This window comes from Pleurodeles waltl, chromosome 2_2 (assembly GCF_031143425.1).
Source record: "Pleurodeles waltl isolate 20211129_DDA chromosome 2_2, aPleWal1.hap1.20221129, whole genome shotgun sequence".
NCBI lineage: Eukaryota > Metazoa > Chordata > Amphibia > Caudata > Salamandridae > Pleurodeles > Pleurodeles waltl.
Window position 1 is genome coordinate 719,562,729 of NC_090439.1, and position 27,126 is coordinate 719,589,854.

The window sequence follows — 27,126 nt, forward strand, 5'->3', positions numbered from 1 at the left end:
GAAAACATTGATCACCTGATTGACTTTTCAACCGGCTAAGACATTGCTAACTTGATTGACTTTGAAACCGATTTTGAGACAACGCTGCTAACCGATAAGAGACTAAGCTGCTAAAGAAACTGTGTGAACATTGAACTCGTTCAGCTTTGTAAATACCTGCAAACACGCCTTGATAAAGTGTCTTCAACTTTCTGATTCTATACAGATCATGACCAGCTTCACTACACAGGGGCGTAAGATGAAGTGTTGTAAATACATGTGTATAGGCTTAATAACCGCATGCGTACTAATCATTGTAGCAATAGTTCTTGGAATGCATGGAAAAAATGAGAGTGAAACAAATGATGCTTCTACTTCTAAACCTATTATCGTTACTGAACTAACAGCTCTGAAGAGACTCGAGCAAGACGAGAGACACTTGCATGATAAGAAGGAACTTTCATCTAACGTTTTCTATTGCTTACTGAGTGAGTATGTTGAGACCATGGATACGAAAGATTGTTATGTGTGTACACAAATACCTACCTCAGTAGTGGAAGGGGTAACGTATCACAGCATGCCTCTCACGTATGGAATTACATGTAGTATAATAGCTTCCAGATTTTATGGTCAAAAGGACATTCATTATTTCTACACTAATTACGATGTTACTTTTGCATATGTCCCCATAATAGGGCACCTAAGTAAAATAGCTAGAGATTATTGTGCCAAATTAATGAGAGAATTCTTCGAACCGATGTCACCTTTTCACACAGCTCACGCACATAGAGAGAACCTTACATGCTTGCTTTCGCCAGTAGAAATAGAATTTTTAGACCGCACTGATGATAGGAAGAATGAAATGAAGGAGAAATTAGAGAGGGAATTACACGAAAGAACATCTGTAGATAATTATGCTTTTGCTGCAATAAAGACACAAGGGAAGATAGCTTTAGATACATTGCATGTAGGAAGATTTTGTATACATAGACATAAATCATATTATGACACAGTTTTTGTGGGAACGAGTGAATGCAAACATACGTATGCATTTCAACCTAAGTGGACGTTCATGCTGAATGGACAAGACCCAGTTATTCCTGGAGTATATTATATTTGTGGACTCAACGCCTAATATCGTCTTCCTAAAGGATGGTATGGGAAGTGTTATTTGGGAATAGTGTTCCCAAAGGTTTACCAACTAGACGACTTAAAGAAATTTCCAAGGCTGTCTGAATCACATCATGTTCAGAAAAGGGAGACAGCTTCTGGTGTGGTAGGAGATATATTTGGAGCATTGATTCCTTCAGTAGGAGTCATATTGAATTCAATCAAAATACGAAAGTTGTCTACTATTGTGGATAACATGCTGACAAAGTTTTCAGGAGCTATAATCCTGATGGATGCTGAACTTGCTGCAGAAAGAGCTATGACTCTTCAAAATCGGCTTGCCTTAGACATTCTTTTAGCAAAGGATGGCGGCGTTTGCAAAATGCTTGGTACACGTCACTGTTGTACATATATACCAGACAGCAGTGGAAAAATTAGAACGATGCTTACAAATTTAACTAAAGAAAGTGTAGATTTAAAGGAATTGAAAGAACCCGGAGTTTGGGAGAAAGTTGGAAAAGGATTTGCTTCTGTGGGAAATTGGCTCAGCAACGTTTGGAATGGATTGTTACTAAAAATAGTAAAGGGAATATTGATAATATTAATTTGTTTATTAGGTTCTTGGGGAATATGGAAAGCTTTCAAAATGTTAAAAGCAAGGAACAAAAGAAAAAGAGAAGAGAAAATAGAGAACAAAATGGTGGAAATATATAGAGAAAAGTCAAAAGGGACTAAAAGAAAAAGGGAATTGACTGAAGTGCCAAATTACTATACAGAATTTTAATGGAATAAAATTTGTGGGTAGATTTGATGTGATGACATAATTAGTCATCAGAGGAGGGATTGATGACGCAGAAAAAGAAGGTCCGACATATATTCATACATATCGTATAATCAAAACATGTAATGTAGTGTAATTTTAGTAAAGAAAACAATGTACGAGGGAAATTGTGCCCTCGGGGTAGTTCGCCATCATTGTAAACGAGCTTTATTAATCATGAAGTATTAAAAATGTAGTATTCCGTCATAATTGCAAATGTATGCCATGATTTCTTGTTTGAAAACTGTTTTGCTTAGCTTAAATTTAGTACAGGCTTTGGCCTAGTTGCCTGGTTTCAAATTTTAACTGCGTGGTGTTTCCTTGAACTAATGAAACATATATTCTTGCTTGAAGTTGTATTTTTCCAGTAGAGCTGACTGGTACACTTATCTCCAAGGTTTCGTACTAGGCCGGTTTCATCCCCTTTGATACAAGGTCAGTCTCTGCAGGTGCGGACAATGAAGGTACAGATAGTAAAATAATTGGCAAACCATGTTACAATTTGTGTTCCAAGGCTCCAAGGACAGTGTATGCATAAATGAGCGCTAGTAAAAGACAATTTTGATTGGACAATTTGAAGCCAACCTATGAACCCTCCAATGGAAGACCCTGCAGAATTTGGAATGTTTCTTACTTAAACCCACCGGACAAAGAGAAGTCAGCCATTTTCCTCGATGCCAGTTTGAAGCCTGATGCCAGACTCCATTTTGGACGACACCCTGATGCCCTTTTCTGTATCTGGGAGAAAGAGACTTTAAGAATTCTCACCCTAGAGACTTTAACTTTGATTTGCCTCCGTCTTGCCCATGCAGTAACTTTGCCCCATTCTCCTTGCCGCTGCAAGGAAGTTTGCCCTTAACTTTGCCCCTTTGAAATTTGCCCCATGCTGATCAACCGGTGCCTGAAGGACGAAGACTTTTCTTGAATGCTGATTGTATTTGGTAAATATGAAAGGATAAATGTATTATGCATTGTGTTTTTCCTTTTAGGTACCAACTGCTATTTTGATAGGGTCCTAGCTAGAAGTTTTCCAAATTTGTGTTGACTAAATTCATTTTGCATGAAGTCCCACATGCCAATGCTAATTAGAGGTTAGTCGAGGTACTCATTCGATGTATCATGCTAATTTGAAATCTTGTTATGCTGACCAATGTATGCAATTAGTCAAATACAGTTAGTCATATTGGTGATTTGCATTGCGATAACAGAGTGTATCATTATTCAGATTTTACGTAGATTGCGTTTCTTCCGCCGTTATGGACAGCTAGTAATGTTCATATACATATATCAATTGGTTTTGAGACATATATACATCGTGCTAGCTTTGTTAATATAGGGAAATAAATTCACTAACTTTAATAAACTGGTGTGGTTATTCATGACTGAAAGGTCATGGTGCGCCGAAATACCAACTGTTATTGATTTCTGATGTGCTATATTGATCTATTAATTGAGTATTGATTACCGATTGTAATAGTTATTGATTATTGATCTGAGTGACTCGACTATTTTAGGATGAGGAGAGCCCGACTCGGTTAAAAGATTCGTCGACCTCCAACGGGTCCAGGTACAGGTAATTTATAAGGGCTGGACGCGTTATCAGTTCTTTTCCTCAACCTTAGGGCGCTCATTTTAAATAATTTAGTTTCATTGTGTTACGTCCCGTCCTGCACCGTCCCGTTCCTTTGCGCTGTAGCTTTCTATCTCGGACACCAGCTGACAGCACCAGCTCCGTCTCACGTGAGCTTTCCGTCTTCCCTCTTTGATGTGAAGTGGGGAGTCAGCAGGCTGCGTCAGGATAGTCATGGCAACAGAGAACGTGCTCTGTCTCACTGCTACGTATTCCGGCAGGTAAATTGCGACGCTTTCAGTTAAACTTCCACTTGAGTTGAAATTATTGTTAAACGTAATTTTTCCTCGCAAGACTTCTTCAGGCACAGTTATTTAGGGCTGGCCTTTATGATTTTCTTGACAATCTACTTCAGTGGCTCCTAGAATCCCATTTAAAAGCATGTCCCTATCACTAAAGAAAAAACTCTTCTACAAAGTCAGAATACTGTTTCCTGAAGAGATTCATGTCACGCTAACTTGTATAGAATATTTTTGTGACCAACAGAAATATTAACACTCTTGTTTAGTTCAGTAATATAAATATAATCAGCCACTTTTATTGAAAGGTTCAGAAAAAAAGTTTTATATTTCTAATTGTTACAAGTATCGTTGTAACTCTCTTACAAATGTTCACCATGGAAATAACAATATATTCACGCAGTGTGAAAAATAATTGCCACCCTATTAAATGTGTAGAAAACACATCGATTGTCAGTAAATGTATTATACAAATGTAAAATATATATACAAATATTCCTTTCAACGACACTTCTTCAGCAGACGCATCGTGATGTTTTTGACTGCCAGCATTGTTTCTCTGCAGGTTGGTTTAATGAGGGTTTCAGGAAGTAGAAAGCCATAATGTCCAGTGTCACGCAATTCAAATGCGAATGAATATGGAATCCCATTCTTGTACGCCCAATCCATTGAACTGCCAGAACTCACATCTGAAACAAAAAAGAAGGCGTTGTAATTGTTTTGCATGAATGAAATTTCATGAGTGGCTTGGGTAAAAAACCATGGCCCAATTCACAGAGCCCTTTTCTGTCTGCAAGTGTCTCTCACTTCTTGAAATTGAGGAATGAGTTAGAATTGGGTGTTACTGGATGATCAATTGATTTGTGGCGGAAGTGCTACATCTGGAAGTGAATCCACTACATCATTTTGTTCACTATGCTATAATGATGGTTAAAAGGCTGTCTGTGGATTCTCCTTTTGATTTAGCATTTATAAGAAATCAGATGATTTTCTGTTCATACCCAATTTTTTTTAAGACTTTATTTATATCTTGTAGCATACTAAGGATAGTGTACAGCAGTCAGATAACGCAGAAGTCTGCAAATGGTATCTACGAAAAGTACTCAAAACAGTGAACAGCAAACAGTGGCATATGTAGCAGTCTTATCCGCTAGTGTGGGCCTAGTCACCCCCTCGCTCTCCTTTTACTCTGGGTGGATCTAAAGACCCCCACCCCAGTTCCAGTTTAATGTGTGGTAGCTCCTGCATGGTTTCCCTAACAGTTCCCTGTCTGACACACTTCTCCCACTCACACACACACTCCTTGCTTCCTATTGTGGCCGGTCAAATGATCGGTCTTTAGGCATCTGCCCTAAGAGAGCTATCTCAGCTCAACATTGGAAGCGCAGAATCAGCTGCAACCTCAGTCAGCTGGTCAACCATTTCCTCCCACTGCTCCACATCCCGCTCAGCATTCTCATCAGTAATGACCATGACAAAATCTGTTTTCTTCTGCTAGGGCCCACTCCTGCAAATCTCTCCGTCACCTAATAATCAGTGGTGGTGTAGGCGCGATCTAGTAAATCGCTATTCGTCGCTTCGCTAAGAGTAATTCCAGTTATGCAAAGTGAGGGCAAATCTTTCCACCTGCTTGCAGAGCCGAGACTAGACCAAGTAGGCAATGTCTGAGTGTGGTCTTCAAGTGAATGCCGTGATCCCCCCAAACTTTTCCAGGACCCTGCTCAAATAATGCCCCGGCAGTGGATAGGTCCAGTTCACATGCAGGAATGTTGCCAAGCCAGTGTTGCATCTTGGGCATCCCCTATGGCGTGCAGGGAAGATTTCATGTAGTCTCTAGGGGGTGAGGTATGTGTGGTGCAGATAATGAAACTGCAGCTGTTTAAATCATGATTTGCTTGCAATTTCTTTGATCTATGTGCATGCCCTGTCCCATTCTTGATCTGTCAAAGGTTCACTAAGGTCATCCTCCCACAATTGATATGTTCGTAGAGTATCAGTGCATCGGTCTACCTTGAGCGCTATGTAGAAGCGCAAGATCATGCCGCCGCCGTAACCCATTTCCAGGTTGAGCCGCAGCAATTGAGTCCCTTGTGGCTCCGCTGGGAAGTCAGGCCAAAGTTCCCAGATCGTGCACAAGAATTTTGCCTATCTGTTACTACCCAAATCTAAATCAGGCACTCAGGTGCACCTTAGTTTAATCACATTAATTATATGAGAAAGCTTTGTGAACCAGACCTAAAGTTATTAGCGCATTTATAACTCAGTTCATATCAATGAGGACTCTAAATAGTATGAAACACTAAATCATAAATAAGGATAATTATAACTTTCCTTATATGACATGTCTTAATCCTGTTCCTAAATATAGCACCCATCACGCTATGCTAGTAAAAGTAGAATTAAATTAATTTTTTTAAACTATCTCTGTATTTTAGAATACATAGCTCAAACATTGCTTTAAAAATGTTACAACATATATTATGAGATTCAGTTGAGCACAATTATATTTATGTTAGAGTAAGCATAAACAAAATCAATGAAATTCACCAGTCACCACTGAAATAACTATAGCACGTGCCCTAAAGTAACAATAACTCACCCCCAGCATGCACAGTGTAGCCATGAATTATGTAATTCTAGATGTTGCAGTCATGGTATCAATTATGTCACAGAACATGTCAGGAGTGATATAATATAGGAGATAATAACAATTGCTAACTATAACACCACTTTAACCTTTAGTTTTTTCAGTGAATTTCTAGTGTTTCTTTTTCTATCCTTTAGTAAGATATCCATGTCCATCTCCTGCAAGCGCCCTACCTCCCGCAGCCCATGTCATTCTGACGTGTGCAGCTTGTGGTTGGTCTAGCACGGCCTGGCTGCACTCAAACAGACCTAGGTGGTCATTCTGACCTCGGCGGTAAAAGGCGCTTACCGCCGGTCAGAAATCCTCCATAATTCCGCCGCGGTCGCGGTAATCCGCCACGGTCATTCTGACCCGCAGCAGCCAAACCGCCGAAAATCCGACAGCCACAACAGACCGCCAGACCAGCGGTCGGCGGAAAAGTGGAGGTGACCAAACCTCCACCGTCACGCCAACAGAAATACGCCCATGCCATTCTGACCCACGAATCCACGCGGCGGTCTTTCAAACGCGGTTTTCCATTGGCGGTACACACCGCCGCGGTCAGAATACACACAAACGAACAAAACTCAGCAACATTGGACGATTTGAATTCCACACACCTGATACACATACACACACCACTCCCACACACACAATACAATATAAAACACACACCCACATCACCCACAAACCCCTTCGACCAAAATCCAAAAAGAAGCACCGAGAGACACAGCAGCGATCATAGAACACCATCACACAGAGGCACACTACACCATCACCCACACAATATCCACACACAAAACAACACACACCACCACACTCAACACACTTAACTACACATACTCCACCCCACACATCATATACACCACTCCATGGCACCCCAAAGACACCCCCGCTTCTCAGACGAAGAACTCAGGGTCATGGTGGAGGAAATCGTTCGGGTAGAGCCCCAGCTCTTCGGCACACAGGTCCAATACACCAGCATTGCCCGGAGGACGGAGCTATGGCAGAGGATTGTCGACAGGGTCAACGCTGTGGGACAGCACCCCAGAAATCGGGAAGACATTAGGAAGCGATGGAACGACCTACGGGGGAAGGTGCGTTCCATGGTATCCAGGCACAACATCGCCGTGCAGGAGACTGGCGGAGGACCCCCACCTCAACCCCCACAATTTACAACATGGGAGGAGGAAGTCTTGAACATCCTGCATCCTGACGGCCTCGCAGGAGTCGGCGGAGGAATGGATTCTGGTAAGTTGAAGCTTCAATACTGCTTCCCCCCCACCTGCATGCCAAATCATACCCCAACCCTCACCCCCATCCTCGAACCCCACCCTCACCCCCACCCCCATCCTCACCCCACCACCATCCTCACCCCCACCACCATCCTCACCCCCACCACCATCCTCACCCCCACCCCCAGCACACCTATTCCCTGCCAATGTCTCACCATCACAACCCACACATCCCAAAACCTAGGCCTGCATGCGTCCACTAAGCATGGACACCCATCACCAAAGCATGCCCAATGCATATACATATCCCCCCCACAAGCCACCCTCACCAAAGCCCCCCCACACGAATGCCAGCACTTGGGGACACGGGAACCCACAGATACACCCATATGGCACACATTGAAACTATAACCATACCTCTATACCCCTGCAGGACCCGACCGCCAACACACCGCCACGGAGGGCCCAGAATTCTCCACACCCCCCACCCAAGAGGCCGTCAGCGATGACAGCAGCTCTGTCGACCTGGACACTGATGACCAGCCCGGACCATTGGGGACCTCTGGACAGTCGGTTCCCCTCAGACAGCCACAGGCCACTACAGACCCAAACCCCTCTGGGAACACCAGCACAGCTCCCACCCAGGGGGCCCATGCCTCTGTCTCCAGGGCGCGTCAATCAGCGGTGTGTCTACCCAGGATAACCCACCACCCCAACAACAACAGGGACCTGGGGGCAGTGGTAGTGGGCACACCGGCCAGGGGGCAGGGGGCAGAGGCCCAGGGAAACAGGGGAACTGGGAGGGCAGCTGTGCGACAGGGGGGGACGGGCCCAGGGAACCCACTCTCCACGAGGCCCTCACCACCATCATGGGAGCATACAACCGCTCCCAGGAGACGATGGCGACGGTACTGGCCAGGTTCCAGGAGATCCAGGTACTGCAGGAGGAACACTATCGGGGGTACAGGGAGGACATCAGAGCCCTCACCTCCACCCTGGTTACCATGGTAGGGCTGCTGCAGGAACTCATCAACACCAGGACGGACACTCAACAACAACAAAGGGCCCCTGCCACTAGCCTGGACCAAGAACAGCCAACCACCTCCGCCGGCGCTAGTGGACAGGAGGCCCCCGCACAACAGCAGCCCACCAGACCCCCACCTCCTGCAGGAGAAGAACCACCCCGCAAGAGGGCCCTGAGATCTCGCAAGAAGACAGAGTAGGATGTCAAGACCCCCGCCAGCAAAGGATACCACCTGATGTCATCCCACTGTCCCACATTGTCACCCTGTCCATCCTTGAACTGCCCATGCTCCATCTCTCCACAGGCCTATGGACAATGCACCTGTGTGACTGTTACTCTGGACTCTGCCATGGACATTCCTTCACCATAGCCCCCACCCACTTGAAACCACCCATCCCATTTTGAGCACTGAAATAAACACCTATTTTGCACAAAACTATCTGGAGTCTGGCTGTGATTTCAAAATATTGTAATTGACATGACAGTGCAAATATGTCCTTGTACATAGTGAAGTCAAAAAACCGCTGCCACAAAGCTGTAGTCCATGGGGAAACGAAGCACAGGACTCGTAGTGGGGACCCCAGATCTGAAATAGGGAGGGAAAAGCCACAACTCAGTCATCATACACTGGGGCAAATAGACAGGCAGCAGAGATGCAGGAGAGTAGTTTACATTTACTAAATTATGTTTGAATTGTTACCTGTGTCCTATTGGAAGTACTGTGCAATGATTCTGTCCCTGTTGTCTGTTTCAGCCCCGTCGTCTTCCTCCTCGTCACTCTCCACAGGTTCCACAGCTGCCACAACACCACCGTCTCGACCATCCTCCTGCAGGAAAGGCACCTGGCGGCGCAAAGCCAGGTTGTGAAGCATGCAGCAGGCCACGATGATGTGACACACCTTCTTAGGTGAGTACATTAGGGATCCACCTGTCATATGCAGGCACCGAAACCTGGCCTTTAGGAGGCCGAAGGTACGTTCGATCACCCTCCTAGTACGCCCATGGGCCTCATTGTACCGTTCCTCTGCCCTGGTCCGGGGATTCCTTACTGGGGTCAGTAGCCACGACAGGTTGGGGTACCCAGAGTCCCCCAATAGCCATACACGGTGTCTCTCTAGCTGTTCCATGACGTAAGGGATGCTGCTATTCCTTAGGATGTAGGCGTCATGCACTGACCCAGGGAATTTGGCATTGACATGGGAGATGTACTGGTCAGCCAAACACACCACCTGGATGTTCATAGAATGGTAACTTTTCCTGTTCCTGTACACCTGCTCACTTTCTTGGGGGGGAACCAAAGCCACATGGGTCCCATCAATGGCACCAATGACGTTGGGAATATGTCCAAGGGCATAGAAATCACCCTTCACTGTAGCCAATTCGCCCACCTCAGGGAAAAGGATGTAGCTCCTCATGTATTTCATCAGGGCAGACAACACTCTGGATAACACCTTCGAAAACATGGGCTGAGACATCCCAGAAGCAATTCCCACTGTTGTCTGAAATTACCCACTTGCCAAGAAATGGAGTACTGACAGGACCTGCACCAGAGGGGGAATCCCTGTGGGTTGGCGGATGGGGGACATCAGGTCGGGCTCCAGCTGGGCACACAGTTCATGTATAGTGGCACGGTCAAGCCGGTAGGTCAGGATAATGTGGCGTGCTTCCATTGTCGACAGGTCCACCAGCGGTCTGTACACGGGAGGATTCCTCCTTCTCCTCGCCAAACCCAGCGGACGGTGCCTAGGAAGGACAACATGGAGCACACAGTCAAGCAACCCACAGGTACGTACTCACAGCTTGCACAGTAAACGATTCTCTATGCAGTGAATGGCGTGTATGAGTGGCTATGCAAGGCCTAGGCCTGTGTGACGCAGTTGAAATTGAGCCATGTGGACCCTCGAAATGGCGGCTGCCTGACCTGTGAAGTGTGACAATGGGATGTGAGGTCAATGCGCTTGCGTGGCACACCGTGGCGGTAGGCGGTCGAAGACCGCGGCGCGAAGCCGCATTGGATAACATTGAAGCCTATGGGTATCAGGAGCCAATGGCGAAGTGCGCCGGCGGTACGCCCCGCCGCGGTACGCACCGCCGCGGGCGTGACCGCCATTTTCTATCTACTTATTCACTCGCGACTTGAACTTTCACAGGAGAGGACCTATACTGCAAGTGTTGCTGTGACCTCGGTCTGGAAGGGACAATGGCTGCTGCGACTGGGGAAAGGGCCCCTGCCTTCACTGGAGAAGAGTTGGAGAAACTTGTGGATGGGGTCCTCCCCCAGTATGCGCTACTCTACGGTCCTCCAGACCAACAAGTGAGTTTAATTCAATATGGATTTGGGGCCACTGGCTGGCTTGGGGGCCTGGCGGGGGGCATGTTGGGCCTGGCGGGGGCCTGGCGGGGATGGGGGGCATGTTGGGCCTGGCGGGGGGCCTGGCGGGGGGCCTGGCGGGGATGGGGGGCATGTTGGGCCTGGCGGGGGGCCTGGCGGGGGGGCTGGCGGGGGGCCTGGCGGGGATGGGGGGCATGTTGGGCCTGGCGGGGGGCCTGGCGGGGGGCATGGCGGGGATGGGGGGCATGTTGGGCCTGGCGGGGGGCATGGCGGGGATGGGGGGCATGTTGGGCCTGGCGGGGGGGCATGGCGGGGATGGGGGGCATGTTGGGCCTGGCGGGGGGGCATGGCGGGGGGCCTGGCAGGGATGGGGGGCATGTTGGGCCTGGCGGGGGGCCTGGCGGGGGGCCTGGCGGGGATGGGGGGCGTTGGGCCACTGGCAACGAAAATGCAGACAAACTTGAACGTGGTATTTCTCCCTCCCTGTACGTGTCACATAGGTCCGCGCCCATGAGAAGATCGGGATTTGGCGTGCCATCGCCAAGGAAGTCTGGACCCTGGGGGTCCACCATCGACGGGGCACCCACTGCCGCAAGAGGTGGGAGGACATCCGCCGCGGGACCAAGAAGACCGCCGAGTCTCTGCTGGGGATGGCCTCCCAACGTAGGCGGGGTGCCTGCCGTCAACTGACCCCCCTGATGTTCCGGATCCTGGCGGTGGCCTACCCTGATTTGGATGGGCGCGTGAGGGCAGCACAGCAGACACAAGGGGGTGAGTACAAGCATAATCTACTTAGTTGTCGCGCAGTGGAGGTGTCTGGGTGGGGGAGGAGGGCTGTGGGTCCCCCTAGGCCAGGGCGATATCTGTAGGCTGGGCACCCCCGTAAGCCCCTGTGTCCCCAGCCACCACTCTCAGTAGTGTGCCAGTACAGCCATCCCTGGGCCGTGTCATCCATGGGTGCAGTTGTCAACTCTAGGCGTGTAGGGCATGTTCCACGGAATGCGTAGCGGACCCCAAGTGCGCAACTTAGTGCAGGGGGCATCTGTGTCTGTCATGTCCGCTAACTGTACCGGTGATCCATGTACTCAAAATCTCTTTATTTCTCTCTCCCCCCCCCCTTTTTGTTTGTCTTTCTGTGCTTGTGTGCATCAGCATCATCAGGCGGAGGAGAAGTGGCATCGGGGCAGGAGGGAGCTGCATCTCACATGGCCCAGGAGGGCCATGCCACAGAGTCTGACTGGACCAGTGAGACGGAGGGCGAGGGGAGCTCCACAACGGGGACGACTGGAGCCTGCAGCGACACGGACACGTCCTCGGAAGGGAGCTCCCTTGCGGGGGTGGCAACATCCGTGCCCCCCGCCATTACAGGTACAGCCGCCACCCAGCGCACCATCTCCGCCCTCCCAGCAGCCCCTCAGCGTTCGCCCCGTGCCCGTTCTGCCAGGAAGCCGGGCATCTCCTTCGCCCCAGGCACCTCAGGCCCTGCCCCTGTTACCCCCGCTGCCCTCAGTGAGGAGGTCATTGACCTCCTCCGAACGCTCATTGTTGGGCAGTCTACCCTTTTGAATGCCATCCAGGGGGTGGAGAGGGAGGTTCATCGCAGCAATGCGCACCTGGAGGGCATTCATTCGGGTCAGGCTGCCCATCAGCGAACGTTCCAGGCTCTGGCCTCAGCACTGACGGCAGCCATTGTCCCTGTCTCCTGCCTCCCTCTACTAACTCCCTCCTCCCAGTCTCCTGTTCCTCTGCCTGTCCCACCCACACCATCAGACCAGCCTGCACACACCTCAACACCCAAGAGCAGCTCATCCAAACATAAGCACCACAGATCACGCAGACATTCACACAAGCAACATTCCGATGCAGACATGCCAACAGTCACTACCACCTCTGTGACCCCCACCTCCTCGTCTCCCTCCTCCCTCCCTGTGACGTCTACACTCACACCTTCATTCACCTCACCATCAGCCAGTGTTTCCATCACCAGCACACCCTCCAGTACAGTCCGCACACGTGCAGTCACCACCCCCACTGCCATTTACACGTCCCCTGTGTCCTCTCCCACTGTGTCTGTCACCCCCTCTTCCACACCACACAAACGCAGCCACCCACCCACCCAACAGCCATCCACCTCACGACAGCCTATCCCTCCTTCACCTGCACCCAAAGACAGCAAACGTGACTCACCTACAACCACATCCTCTCCCTCCACTCCCATTCCCACTGTACCTACCACTCTCCATTGTCCCAAGAAAATCTTTCTCGCTACTGCTAACTTCTTTCCTGACCCTGAGCCCCCCCCTCCTTCTCGTCGGGGTAAGAAGAGCACCTCAGCCACCACCAGCCCTGCAGCCCCCTTGACAAGGGTGCAGGGGTATTGGAGCCCACCAGCCCGCATGTCTGGATCTTCGCCCAGCAGCAAGGGGACAGGCAGCCCACCCCCTGGGAAGAGGAGCAGAAGGCGGAAGGGCTGCCGCAGGAGCCCGGGTTCTATATCCCCCCAGGACACTAGCCAGCCACCGTCAACAGCCACAGCTCCAAAGGGAGGAAAGGGCCACAGACTCCCGACTAAGGAGGGCAAGGGCAGCAAGGCGGAGAAGTCAGGCAGCAGGCCTGCTGCCCATGGAGGACCCGTCACAGCTGCCCAGGAGGAGCCCACAACCCCCATAGCCGCTGCCCAGGGAGGAACCGTCACAGCTGCCCAGGGAGAGCCCACCACCCCCATAGCCGCTGCCCAGGGAGGAACCGTCACAGCTGCCCAGGGAGAGCCCACCACCCCCATAGCCGCTGCCCAGGGAGGAACCGTCACAGCTGCCCAGGGAGAGCCCACCACCCCCATAGCCGCTGCCCAGGGAGGACCCAGCCCAGCTGGCCAGGAGGGCCCCACCACCCACAGCCCAGGTGGGCATTGAAGGAGCACCATCCCCGCTGCCCAGGAGGGCACCACCAGGCAATGAGCAGTTGGCCATAGAATGGCCGCCGTCTCCAGCACCGCTCCGCTGGGGACCGCCGTCTCAAGAACCGCTGAACTGGGCCCTTCAAGGCAAGAACCGCTGAACTGGGCCCCGCCGTCTCCAGCACCGCTCCGCTGGGGACCGCCGTCTCAAGAACCGCTGAACTGGGCCCTTCAAGGCAAGAACCGCTGAACTGGGCCCCGCCGTCTCCAGCACCGCTCTGCTGGGGACCGCCGTCTCAAGAACCGCTGAACTGGGCCCTTCAAGGCAAGAACCGCTGAACTGGGCCCTTCAAGGCAAGAACCGCTGAACTGGGCCCCGCCGTCTCCAGCACCGCTCCGCTGGGGACCGCCGTCTCAAGAACCGCGGAACTGGGCCCTTCAAGGCAAGAACCGCTGAACTGGGCCCTTCAAGGCAAGAACCGCTGAACTGGGCCCTTCAAGGCAAGAACCGCGGAACTGGGCCCTTCCAGGCAAGAACCGCTGGCCCTTTGGCAGACGTGGCAGGGCAGGATCTATCTCGGGCAGGGCTGCAGGATGTCCTCTGGCCAACATGCCTCCTCCAGTGGCAGTGGAGTCTGTTATGGACTGTTTGGACTGTGGCTTTGCACTCCCCAGGATGGCCCAGTGGGCAGGCCACCCACTGTATGGACTGTATGGACTGTGGCTTTGCACTCCCCAGGATGGCCCAGTGGGCAGGCCACCCACTGTATGGACTGTATGGACTGTGGCTTTGCTCTCCCCAGGATGGCCCAGTGGGCAGGCCACCCACTGTATGGACTGTATGGACTGTGGCTTTGCTCTCCCCAGGTTGGCCCAGTGGGCAGGCCACCCACTGTATGGACTGTATGGACTGTGGCTTTGCACTCCCCAGGATGGCCCAGTGGGCAGGCCACCCACTGTATGGACTGTATGGACTGTGGCTTTGCTCTCCCCAGGATGGCCCAGTGGGCAGGCCACCCACTGTATGGACTGTATGGACTGTGGCTTTGCTCTCCCCAGGTTGGCCCAGTGGGCAGGCCACCCACTGTATGGACTGTATGGACTGTGGCTTTGCTCTCCCCAGGATGGCCCAGTGGGCAGGCCACCCACTGTATGGACTGTGGCTTTGCTCTCCCCAGGATGGCCCAGTGGGCAGGCCACCCACTGTATGGACTGTATGGACTGTGGCTTTGCACTCCCCAGGATGGCCCAGTGGGCAGGCCACCCACTGTATGGACTGTATGGACTGTATGGACTGTGGCTTTGCTCTCCCCAGGATGGGCCAGTGGTCATGGAGTCCCCTCGTGGATCTGGCGTTGTGTACTCAAGTGGCTGAGGTGCCCCCCCTTCCCTTCCCCCTGAGGTGCCTGTCCTTTTTTCTTTCTGATGCCCCTGCAGTGTTCTCTCCGTGGAGTTCTTGTCGTGGGACTGGGCCTTGCCCCTTTGCTCAGGACCCCTGTGGTCCACGGACAGTGGTTGGACTACATATAGTAGATGTATATATTTTGTACATAGTTTATTTATTTATTTGGATAACTGCTGTCCATTTTTCAATATATCTGCCCGTTTAAGATCTCTTCTTTTGGTCTTTGCATTATTTCGGAGGGGGGGGTTTGTGGGTTGTGACAGTGATCTGTGGGAATGCATTGATGTGTGTGTTGTAGTGGGTGTGGGTGGGTGGGTGTGTGCCGGTAATCTTTTCCCTCCCCTGTGTCGTAGGTGCAGTACTCACCGATGTCTTCCGCGCCGCCGGGCGTGCTCCTGGTACAGGAGCAGGTATAGGAGTGCGGGGATGACCTGTAACTCGGGTTCCATACTGCCGGAATCTCGCGTGGAGTATGTGGAGGTGAGCGTTTTCCCGTTCGTAGTCTGTTTCTGCCGTGTTTTTATCGGCGGGGCTCCCGCCCCGGAAAAGGTGGCGGATTGGTGGGTCGTTATCGGGTAGGCGGTACATTGTCTCCCGCCGGGCTGTTGGCGGTGACCGCCAGGCTGTTTGTTTGTACCGCCGTGGCGGTCGGAGTGTTGAAGCGGCGGTCTCTGTTGGCGGTAACCGCCAGGATCAGAATTCCATTTTTTGGACCGCCAGCCTGTCGGCGGTATGGTCGCGGCTTTAACACCGACCGCCAGGGTTGGAATGAGGGCCCTACTGTCTTTGCCAAAAAGCCACAACACCAAAATATAAAAAATGTGCATATTAGCTTTATCTTTGGGTGAGCATATGAATATATATGAAGCAGAGCTACTGTCCAAAGATCATCAATAATTTCAATCAAATGTATATTTCACTAATTCACACAATGAAATGCTTAATAAAAGTGATTGTTATAAAAATGTTTAATAACGTTTTATTCAAAAAATAAAATCAACATGTCTCTGAGTCTTGGTTTTAACACTGTTTTTATGATTGCATTTTGTGGGCTGAAAAATGTTAAAAGAAAGATATTAATTCTATTTGTTTAATAAATAAGTAAAATTATCATGTCTCTAAATCTTTCTTTTACCATTTTCAGCTCACAAAATGCAATCATAAAAACAACTATTAGAGAGCCTTGCAATCCAGTTGAAGAGCGTAGAGCTCCAGCTCGCAGTGATTTTGAAAAATACTATACAGGGAGTGCAGAATTATTAGGCAAATGAGTATTTTGACCACATCATCCTCTTTATGCATGTTGTCTTACTCCAAGCTGTATAGGCTCGAAAGCCTACTACCAATTAAGCATATTAGGTGATGTGCATCTCTGTAATGAGAAGGGGTGTGGTCTAATGACATCAACACCCTATATCAGGTGTGCATAATTATTAGGCAACTTCCTTTCCTTTGGCAAAATGGGTCAAAAGAAGGATTTGACAGGCTCAGAAAAGTCAAAAATAGTGAGATATCTTGCAGAGGGATGCAGCACTCTTAAAATTGCAAAGCTTCTGAAGCGTGATCATCGAACAATCAAGCGTTTCATTCAAAATAGTCAACAGGGTCGCAAGAAGCGTGTGGAAAAACCAAGGCGCAAAATAACTGCCCATGAACTGAGAAAAGTCAAGCGTGCAGCTGCCACGATGCCACTTGCCACCAGTTTGGCCATATTTCAGAGCTGCAACATCACTGGAGTGCCCAAAAGCACAAGGTGTGCAATACTCAGAGACATGGCCAAGGTAAGAAAGGCTGAAAGGCGACCACCACTGAACAAGACACACAAGCTGAAACGTCAAGACTGGGCCAAGAAATATCTCAAGACTGATTTTTCTAAGGTTTTATGGACTGATGAAATGAGAGTGAGTCTTGATGGGCCAGATGGATGGGCCCGTGGCTGGATTGGTAAAGGGCAGAGAGCTCCAGTCCGACTCAGACGCCAGCAAGGTGGAGGTGGAGTACTGGTTTGGGCTGGTATCATCAAAGATGAGCTTGTGGGGCCTTTTCGGGTTGAGGATGGAGTCAAGCTCAACTCCCAGTCCTACTGCCAGTTCCTGGAAGACACCTTCTTCAAGCAGTGGTACAGGAAGAAGTCTGCATCCTTCAAGAAAAACATGATTTTCATGCAGGACAATGCTCCATCACACGCGTCCAAGTACTCCACAGCATGGCTGGCAAGAAAGGGTATAAAAGAAGGAAATCTAATGACATGGCCTCCTTGTTCACCTGATCTGAACCCCATTGAGAACCTGTGGTCCATCATCAAATGTGAGATTTACAAGGAGGGAAAACAGTACACCTCTCTGAACAGTGTCTGGGAGGCTGTGGTTGCTGCTGCACGCAATGTTGATGGTGAACAGATCAAAACACTGACAGAATCCATGGATGGCAGGCTTTTGAGTGTCCTTGCAAAGAAAGGTGGCTATATTGGTCACTGATTTGTTTTTGTTTTGTTTTTGAATTTCAGAAATGTATATTTGTGAATGTTGAGATGTTATATTGGTTTCACTGGTAATAATTAATAATTGAAATGGGTATATATTTTTTTTTGTTAAGTTGCCTAATAATTATGCACAGTAATAGTCACCTGCACACACAGATATCCCCCTAACATAGCTAAAACTAAAAACAAACTAAAAACTACTTCCAAAAATATTCAGCTTTGATATTAATGAGTTTTTTGGGTTCATTGAGAACATGGTTGTTGTTCAATAATAAAATTAATCCTCAAAAATACAACTTGCCTAATAATTCTGCACTCCCTGTAAGTTCTCCTAGTGTCAAGTATTTATTGACCCAGGAAACTTACTGTTTTTTAATGTTGCTGGGGCCTCTTTCAGAGGCACTACCAGCAAGAAAATATTTATTTTAAAAAAAAAACTAGGGCATTGTGGGTCTCTCCTTGCCAGAGCAGTGAATAATAAATGAGTGGGTCTGGTCACTCATTTATTATCCATGTTTTTTGTTTTATACATTTTAGTGTGTGTTCCAGTGCCCACCCAGGATATCCACTCCTTTATTATTCGTTGGTGACCGCTGGGAGGGAAGGGGAAAACTTCTGTTCGCTGCCCAGGACTGTCCTGGGCAGGGAACCACATTGACCCAGGGGTAGGCTCCCTAGGACACCGCAGAGTATTGGGGCCAGGGAAATGGGGTTTCTGGGCCGATCTTGGGTAGGGTGGCCAGACACACGCCCTCTTATGTCAGAAAACAGCTACGGGGATGGGTTCACAGGTATTGAGGTTTGGGGTGAGGGGAAGAATGCCCCTCCCCGTTTTCAAAAATCAGCCTCAAGGGATGGGATCCCCTTGGCACTACAGTGGCTCAGGGAGAGGGGGTGCATGCCCCCTCCCCTTTATTTCCCATTTGGACCCAAGGGCTGAGGTCCCTAGGGCCTTACTGACGCACCAGGAGGGGATATGGGCCCCCCCTCTTCATATAAAGGTGCCAGTTCCTGGGGGATGGGGACGCTGGGGCTAAATCAGCTCAGGGAGGGAGATCCCCATGCACTCCCCTCCTTTTTAAAAAATAAATAAATACGATTTTACCCCCAGAAGATGGCCCATCCCGTGGATCATTTAACAAGAAAACAATGGCAGCTGCCATTTTATTTTGCTTTTCTGTGATCCTGCGAGAGAACCACAGGATCATGGCAAAACCAACCATTTTGTTACTCTTCGCCCCAAAAGGGGGGCAGGGTATTCCTACTCTCCCCCAATATATTCAGTTTTATAAAAACAAATTCAGGACAGCAGACAATGTCCCTGAGTCCTGTAATGGTCATGGCAACATTTTTTATGATGTTGCGACCAGCCAGTCAGAGCACTCGGTCCCGTGGGACGCTCAACCCTGCAGGAGGGGGGTGGCTGAAAGGTTAAAAAAAGACCCTTGGTCAAGCTGACCAATTTATTTTCTGAAGTTGTGCTTGCAGGACTCTCCTAAGAGTCCCACAAACCCAATCGACCAGCTATACAAGTATTTTTTATCCTTAATTTCTCAAAATCTACTGAACTGATTTACACCAAACCAAAAAAGCAATGGGACGAGATCTAGCTTCCTGACAAATTTGGTGTAATTCCACTTAGATGTTTTGGCTATAGCACTTTTCAAAAATATCTATGGAAATTGCATGGTGGCATTGTGTTATGGCACCCCCCCCCCCCCTTTATCTCTCCCCTCCCTTGATGGACCACCCCCAAAACTTTCCAGAAAGGAGCTTAGTGAAAAAGAGCACTATTTTGGAAAGTTGCTTGTAGATTTTAGCAAACCAAAAAGGGCTTGTCTTATGGAAATGTAGTTCAAATTATCACTACAGAGTGACAACCGCCACTCTGAAATAGATATACATGCATATTTTTGTCCAGATACTTGAGCAACGGTACTTTAATGAATCCAGACAGTGCACGTTTTGATATTGCACATGACACTTTAAGTGGTTGTTACTGTTGCTATTTGCATCATTTTGAACTTAATTATTAATGTGTAAGAGTAAATGTATCTAACTTCAATCCTTTGTCTAGGTATTTGAACAGTTGCATTTAAATGAACCCATACATTGCACACACATGGGTAACTGGGATGGAGATTTACACAGAGTAGGTGGTGCAGTGGTGTACACCCTTGGACTCACAATTGCATCTCAGGATCTTGTACAATGGCACCTTATACCTATGGTCCCGGAATAGAGCAATGGCCGTTTTCCTATTTAGCATCCAGTTGTGGTGTATATTTGTGCATTTAAAGAGCCATTGTGACTGAATAGCACTATCATCTTCATGAGGGGCTATTAGTTTGCCATATAAACAGCAATGATTGAACTGGATGGAGGCCACGTTATGAACTTCTACAATTGATCATTGACACAATCCCCTGTGGCACTCATTTCCTATTCAATGGAGTGCTTCCTTAAACACTTATATCTCATTTCCATATTCCTCCATGTAGACACCTTATTTTATTTACCATCACAGGTACATGTGTGATTGAATAGAACATGACACATTCCAGGGTGCGTTTTATATATATGTATTTATCACTGTGGTAAGCCTTCCCCTCAGTTTCGGTTATAGGACCCTGTAGCATTCTTTTGTATTATAATTAGCACCCGGATTGTAGAATGAAAATAGTCATTCTTTGTGCGGGATAGCGATCTATTGTTAGTGGGAGGTCTTGAGGGAGACAATTATATTTTTGAAAAGATCTACTGCAATACAGTATCCCTCTGTCAATGTAAATGATATGGACAGTGGAATGGTTCAATGGGAAATGTTTCTATGCCAATTCATACATTTTGTATTTGTGACCAGGATGTTTTAAAAAGCTTTTGTAGAACATTGCTTTGCAGCTATAAATTGGTGTATATGGGCAACAGTTTTTATTGTGCTACTTATTATGTGTTTATAACATAGATGGCCACACCCACTCATGGACTCACACACCCACTTTCAGACCTACTCAGACACTCACGCACCCACTCACAGACACAGGACCTGTGGCCAACCTCTACTGTGCAAGGCCAAAGGCTGTGTGCGGCACACAGTTGGGTGGTTAAAGAGGTGTGACTGCAGGGCCTGGCCACAGGTGTGGTGTTGAGGCCAACCCCCACCACGCACTCCCTTTGGCCATGCATGGTGGTGCTTAGATGAAAGTATAGTAATTTAAAATTATTTTACATTAAAAAACCATAGCAATTCACTGAAAAAAACAAAGGTTACAGGGACGTTATAGTTAGGTTCTGAATTTTCTCCTACAAAACCATAGAAATTCAGCGGTTGGAGTTATTTCAGATAAGCCTTATACTGGTGGTAAAAATGGTTGCTGGAACAAAGGACTTGCTGAGATCAGGTACCAAAACTGGGCCTTTCTTGAACTGAGAGCCGCACTGGAAGTAGAACATTGTGGTGCTGAGGGCAGGGGCTTGGATCAAGGCTGCAGTAGGATCTTGCTAGCACTAACATAGGGTGATGGGGCAGGCTGCACTTTGATCTGGCACCAGGATGGAGATGAGCAGATGGCAGACCGGCAAATATAGAAACCCTCCTCAATGCCCAAGAAGACTAATTGCACAGCAGCTGGCCCTGAAGGTGTTATGTCACTCCACTATCTGATCCCATGACCTTTGTCAGAGTTCTTGTTTTAGGCCACACCTTAGGAAGCTTTAGAAGCAAAAGTGGTCTCGTTGATATAGAACTGCTTTCATTCAAAGGATTTCTTGAAGGTGACTACAAGAGTGTTAAATGTGGAGGGCTGCATGTTAGTGACAGGTAATTATTCGAATAATATTTCCTCTCAGGGTTTCGGGTTTATATCGAAGATACAGCTACTAGGGTACAAACTAAGTATATGGAGGGTAGCTCTAGGTGTAATAGGATGTGCTGATCCAGGCCTTATTTTTTCATTTGAATTAGGGGACTTTGTAGTCCTGCTTTATAATGGATTAGGCAAGACTACAAGTTCCAGAATTCAAAGAAAAAAAAAACCTAAACTGGAGCAAGACATCACACATGGACCTGGGAAACTTGGCAGCAGCTATGATATGGGTTGTGAAAACTCTGCTCAGAAAATGTTGTGCTAAACTGGATTAGAGGTGACTGTTGCTACTGTATGTGACTGACACAATGGAATAAAATGCAGACAACATATATTATTATTACATGTGGGGGCTCTCCCTCACTTTCCAAAATACCTCCAAGATTATTAGTGCCCTCACCAAATAGGATTTGAAAACATGCTTAGTGGAACTCATTCATGGTTTCAGAAAATGCTGACAGACAACCTGATACAATTACCAGCTGACATCACAAACAAATTGTTTTAGACTTGAAATCAGACTTGCATTGTATTAATGATATGCTAGAGGCCACATAGAGCCTCTTTCATTCATAACTGGTGACGGCTTCCATTTTCTATCTGGAATCACAAACGAGATCTATTATTGACAAATATGAGGACTTCGAAAATAGATTGACAATACAATATTTGTGTGCGTTGCCTAAAGAAAGACACAGGGGGCGATGACAAACATGGCAGCAAACAGAAAGTCTTGAGAGGCATGATGGTGGAAGAGCTGGACTTGTGTTTCGAAACTGAGAGAGATTTTACAGTATGGGCCAGCGCACTGCAGAGAAAAAAAGATGTGCTGTGGTGAGCAAAGATAAAGTTTCTGACACCAGATAAGTATTGCGTAAACTGTATTTATTCTCTGTCTCATCCACCTCTCAGTTACAACTCCATCCACTGTCAACAGCCCCCTCGAAACTCACACTCATGCCACATGGACATCATGTAAGTGGACATTGAGATACTGCCTCTGTCAGACATCAACTCCTTGGGGAACCCTACACGAGTAAAAATCCCCATTAGGGCCCTGGCCATGCAGATGCAGTCATCGACCTCAGAGGGACGGCCACTGAGCACTGTGTGGCATGGTCCACCAGAACCAATAAACCTGTTGCCAAAGGCTGTCTTGGGGTCCAAGGGATCAACAACATCGATCCCCGCCCTTTCAAAAGGTGTGCCAACAATAGGCAAGGGTATCAGGGGAGTCTTCAACTTTCTCCCTGGTTTGCTACCGGCCTGGCAGGTGGAAAAGGACCTGCAGAATGCATGTGAAACTCTTTATCCTGGACCAATGTAAGTGGGGGACAAGTCTGGCAAAGCTATTGCCTTGCCCCAGATGTCCTGCCAGGGATATGTCATAAGCCAACCCCAGTAGGAAAATCCTGTAACACTGAGGGACCACCAGCACACGGGCTGTCCCAGGCCCAGGAACCTTAGGTTCACTATACAGGGGTCATTCACGGAATAGATAAGGTGAGCTCCAGAGGGATCACCTGCTGCCTGGGTCTCAGCCTGCCGCATCAAGCCCTCTAGAGTTAGGCACTCTTTCTGTGCCTTGCAGAATTCTTCTCTGGTGGGTCCACCCTCAACTTGCCATACAGCAAGCTCAGGTAGGCCCTCCAGCCCCTATGGTGGCAGTGTCCTCCCTGGCAGGCTCAGGAACGACTTCTTTTGGTGCCCCATCAACCTGGACAGCGAGAACTCCAGGGGTGGATTTCCCACACCCCTTTCCCTTCCTGCTCATTGCAGATGCCTGGGCCATTTTTCCAAGTTCCAGATTTCCTTGAGTGCCCTCTTGGGCAGCCCTGGACCTTATGGTCATACAGACCAACTCATTCAGGCAAGCCTAAAATCTTGCTTGCAGAACTTTCTTGTATTTATTGATAATTTGATTAAAATGGGAAATTCAATTGCATTGCCTGGGTTGACCTCTTCTGAAGAGTGATTTTTTTTAACTTAAAACACGTTTATTGGCATTTGAACAGTCATACCATTCACAACGTGACAGTGCAACTTAAAAGGGAACTTCGTATGCCGAAGTCCCGACGGGTAGGTTGCCGCCAGGGTGGCTGCATCCCCGCAGGCCACATTACGAGCTTCCCGCTGGCTCTGCTGGTGGAAACAGAGTTTCCGCCCGCTAGCCCAGCGGGAAACGGCCTATAGCATTGTCTCCGGCTTGTAATAGAGCTGATTGCAATGCTGTAGTGCGTAGGGTGCACCAACAGACAGTGAACACGGCGAAGAGGCTGGCCAGGGGGCCCCTGCACTGCCTATGTAAAGTGCATGGCCAGTGCAGGGGTGCCCTCGGACCCCCTGCACATGTCTCCGCCACCCGTTTCATGGCAGTGCTACTGCCATGAAACAACTGGCGGAGAAGGGAGTTGCAATCCCCAGGGCAGTGCTGCTTGAAGCTCTGCTCTGGCGGATTGGAACTGGCAGCCAGCCACACCGTCATGTCAATGAAAATAGGCAGGGCTGGCGGCCGGACCCGCCGCAACCGCCACCACGACATAATAAGGCCCTATGTTTTGCTTGAGGGGATCATCCTGAATCTAAACAGGGTGTACAAAAAACATATGCATCCACTGATGTTATATGTTGCAGGTGTAGTATAGCAGCTATATAATAGGAAAACATCTGTTAGTAACAATTCAATCCCGTTTACCCATTGCCAGGTCTTATTTCAGAGTGAGAAACAATCTTGTACTATGTAAGGCTGCATAGGAACACCATCCCCTGTTTTTACGAGTCCTCACCGTCCATCAAATTAAGTCTCGGACGTAGAAGAAGGGGAGGTATTGATGCTCTCACATGTATAAGTAAGAGCATAAGCAGAAAATCAAACTGTCTTGAGTGGTGTATGTGTTGTATGATCAGAGGGAAGAATTTTGAACATCCAAGGGGAGGGAGGAGATCTTCCTAAATAGTCTGTAGGGGATCCCAAGGTGCCTGGGTAGGGAATAAGTATACCTGAAGGGGAAGGGGAAAGAAGAAGGGATGGCTGGGTAGGCTGTATTACTGCCCGATAAAGGGGGACTATCAATCACTAAAGGGGAATTCCCGTATGTCACCCTAGGGGTGTAGCCTCCACATCATCTCGGACTCCAGAGGAGTTCTCCTTGTCGCCATCAATCGACTCTTCTATTCCGTCAGGTCTCATTTCTACTGCGTTCTCAGGGTGTTCCCGGGCTTCTAACACTTCTGACCACAACTCAGCTACTGGGTGCACCTGCACCCCCTAGCACCTTGACAAATCAAGGCCCTCTCCTCAGTCCTGGCCCTCCACTCAGACCTGGCCCACATGGTGACTTCATTCGTCCAGGTGCCCACCGTCTGCCCCAGTGCTGCCTTCCAAGCTAATGCAATTCTTCTCGTAGCTAACCTCAGATCCAGATCCAGGAGTCGGGAACACACCTTGCACCTTCGGGGCCTAGGAAACAATCCTAACAAGTAGACCTCCAGGTTGTGCGGAAGCGCTCGGCCCAAAGCCGCACCCAGAGTACTAATCACTGCCTTCCAGAACGGCAGCAGCTGTGGGCAGCTCCAGGCCATATGACAAAAATCTGCATCAAAAGACATACAGCTGGGGCAACCACGCAGTTCCTATCCATAAATGACCTGAAACATGTGGGTTGTCAGGTAGGTCATATGAGCATAGTTAAATTGGACAAATTTCAATCTCATGTTTCTGGAGACCCAATTGGGATGTGCCAGAACCCTGTTCCACTCTGAGTCAGTAAGGTCTTGGCTCAGTATCGTTTACCACCTATGCGAGAGTGACGATAAAGGCTTCCTGACCACTGTAGTCAGTAACCGATAAAACAATTTCACTAAGTGCATGCCATGCCCATAGATACCAGCATTTGTAGCACTTCATGTGTCATTGATTCATCTCGACAGTGGGCCCACAGATCCCTAAAGGCCGTTGTCAGTGCCTCATAAGTGAGGAACTGGCCAGGGGTAAGATTATATTAGTCCATTAGGTCCTCCATCAGGAGTAAAGCTCCCAGTTGAAAGCAGTCTTCTACAGTTAACAAACTGTCCTCTGCCCAGGCTGACAATTACCCCAGAAAATGGTGAGGGGGGGGTCACCATTGACCCTGGTTCTCAGGCAGGTCGCTCCCCTCACCGTCACGCAGCCTCCAGTGTGACCGTTCTCGCTCCTGTGCCCTGTGCTCCTGTGCCCTGACTGCCTTTTCCCGCCTCCAGTGACCTAGCGCCAGCGTCCTCTTCGTTTTGTGCCCGAGTGCCTGTGTCCGCTCTTTCTTCTGTACCCCGAGTGCCTGTGCCCCTGGTATTGTTCCACTGTACATTTTTCCTTTTGCCCTTACTGTGTTCTTTTCTTCCAGCCTCGCCGCGTCACCCCATCGCCGCCCGTTTTTTCCCGCCGCTACACTCCGGTAGCTCTGCCCCCTTGCTCCCCATTGGCCGCCCCGCTCCCACCTCCCAGCTGCTCCTCCCTCCCTCTTCCCCTCATATGGAGGCCGCGCCACTGGCGCGCCTAAGGCAAGCCCGTCTGCGCCCGTCCGCGCCTGGACCGCGCCCAGCGCCAGACCCCCTGGCCCCCGCCGCTGCGAGCCTACCCGCCGGACCTACGAAGCCGTCACCCTCCTCGCACTCAACACCGGCCGGAGCCCTGGGTGCTGCCGTGCCGCCCCAAGACGCACCCACGGACCCTTCACCTGCCAATCCTGCAAGTTCTCCTGCATCCAGACCTGCACCGCGCCCGCCAAACCAAGCACCAGCAGCAACCAGCTGAAGTGCATCCTGCTCAACACCCGCTCCATCCACAGACACGCCGTGGAACTCTGGAACCTGCTCGACACCACATCTCCAGACGTCGCCTTCCTCACAGAAACCTGGATGAACGCCTCCTCCTCGCCCGACATCGCCATCGCCATCCCGGACGGATACAAGATCACCTGGAGGGACCGCGTCAACCAGACAGGAGGAGGCATCGCCATTGTCCACAAGAACACCATCCGCATCATGACCAACTCCGACGACACCCTCACAGCTGCCGAACATCTCCACTTCCAGATTCACACCGACCCCAAGACCACGCTCAGAGGCACCCTCATCTATAGACCCCCAGGACCCCGCACACAATTCAGCGAAGACATCGCAGACTTCATCAGCCCACACGCCCTCCCCTCCGCTGACTACATCCTCCTAGGGGACCTCAACTTCCACCTGGAGAACAACAACGACAACAACACCACCACCCTGCTGGACAACCTCGCCAACCTCGGACTCAAGCAACTGGTGAACACCCCCACCCACTACGCCGGACACACGCTTGACCCAGTCTTCTCCTCCAGCAAGTACATCTCCTTCAGCCACTCCACCAGACTCCACTGGACAGACCACAGCTGCGTCCACTTCAGCTTCAGAAAAACTACGACTCACCACCACCCACAACAGGCTCCCCGCAGGAGCTGGAACAAGATCA

General features: G+C 49.2%; 1 protein-coding gene across 5 annotated transcripts in view; it reads right to left on the reverse strand.

Moving 5' to 3' along the window:
* Positions 1–4,000: 4,000 nt before the first annotated feature.
* Positions 4,001–27,126, reverse strand: part of CPA6 (carboxypeptidase A6) — an 825,999-nt gene continuing 802,873 nt past the window's right edge. For 3 of the 5 annotated variants that reach the window (XM_069220296.1, XM_069220298.1, XM_069220297.1), the window contains exon 11: positions 4,002–4,467. In XM_069220296.1, coding sequence (XP_069076397.1) covers positions 4,280–4,467 — 188 coding nt within the window. In that variant the 3' untranslated portion in view covers positions 4,002–4,279. Of the gene's footprint in view, positions 4,468–27,126 lie in introns of all 5 variants that reach the window. The other 2 variants (XM_069220294.1, XM_069220295.1) reach the window with 2 other exon arrangements.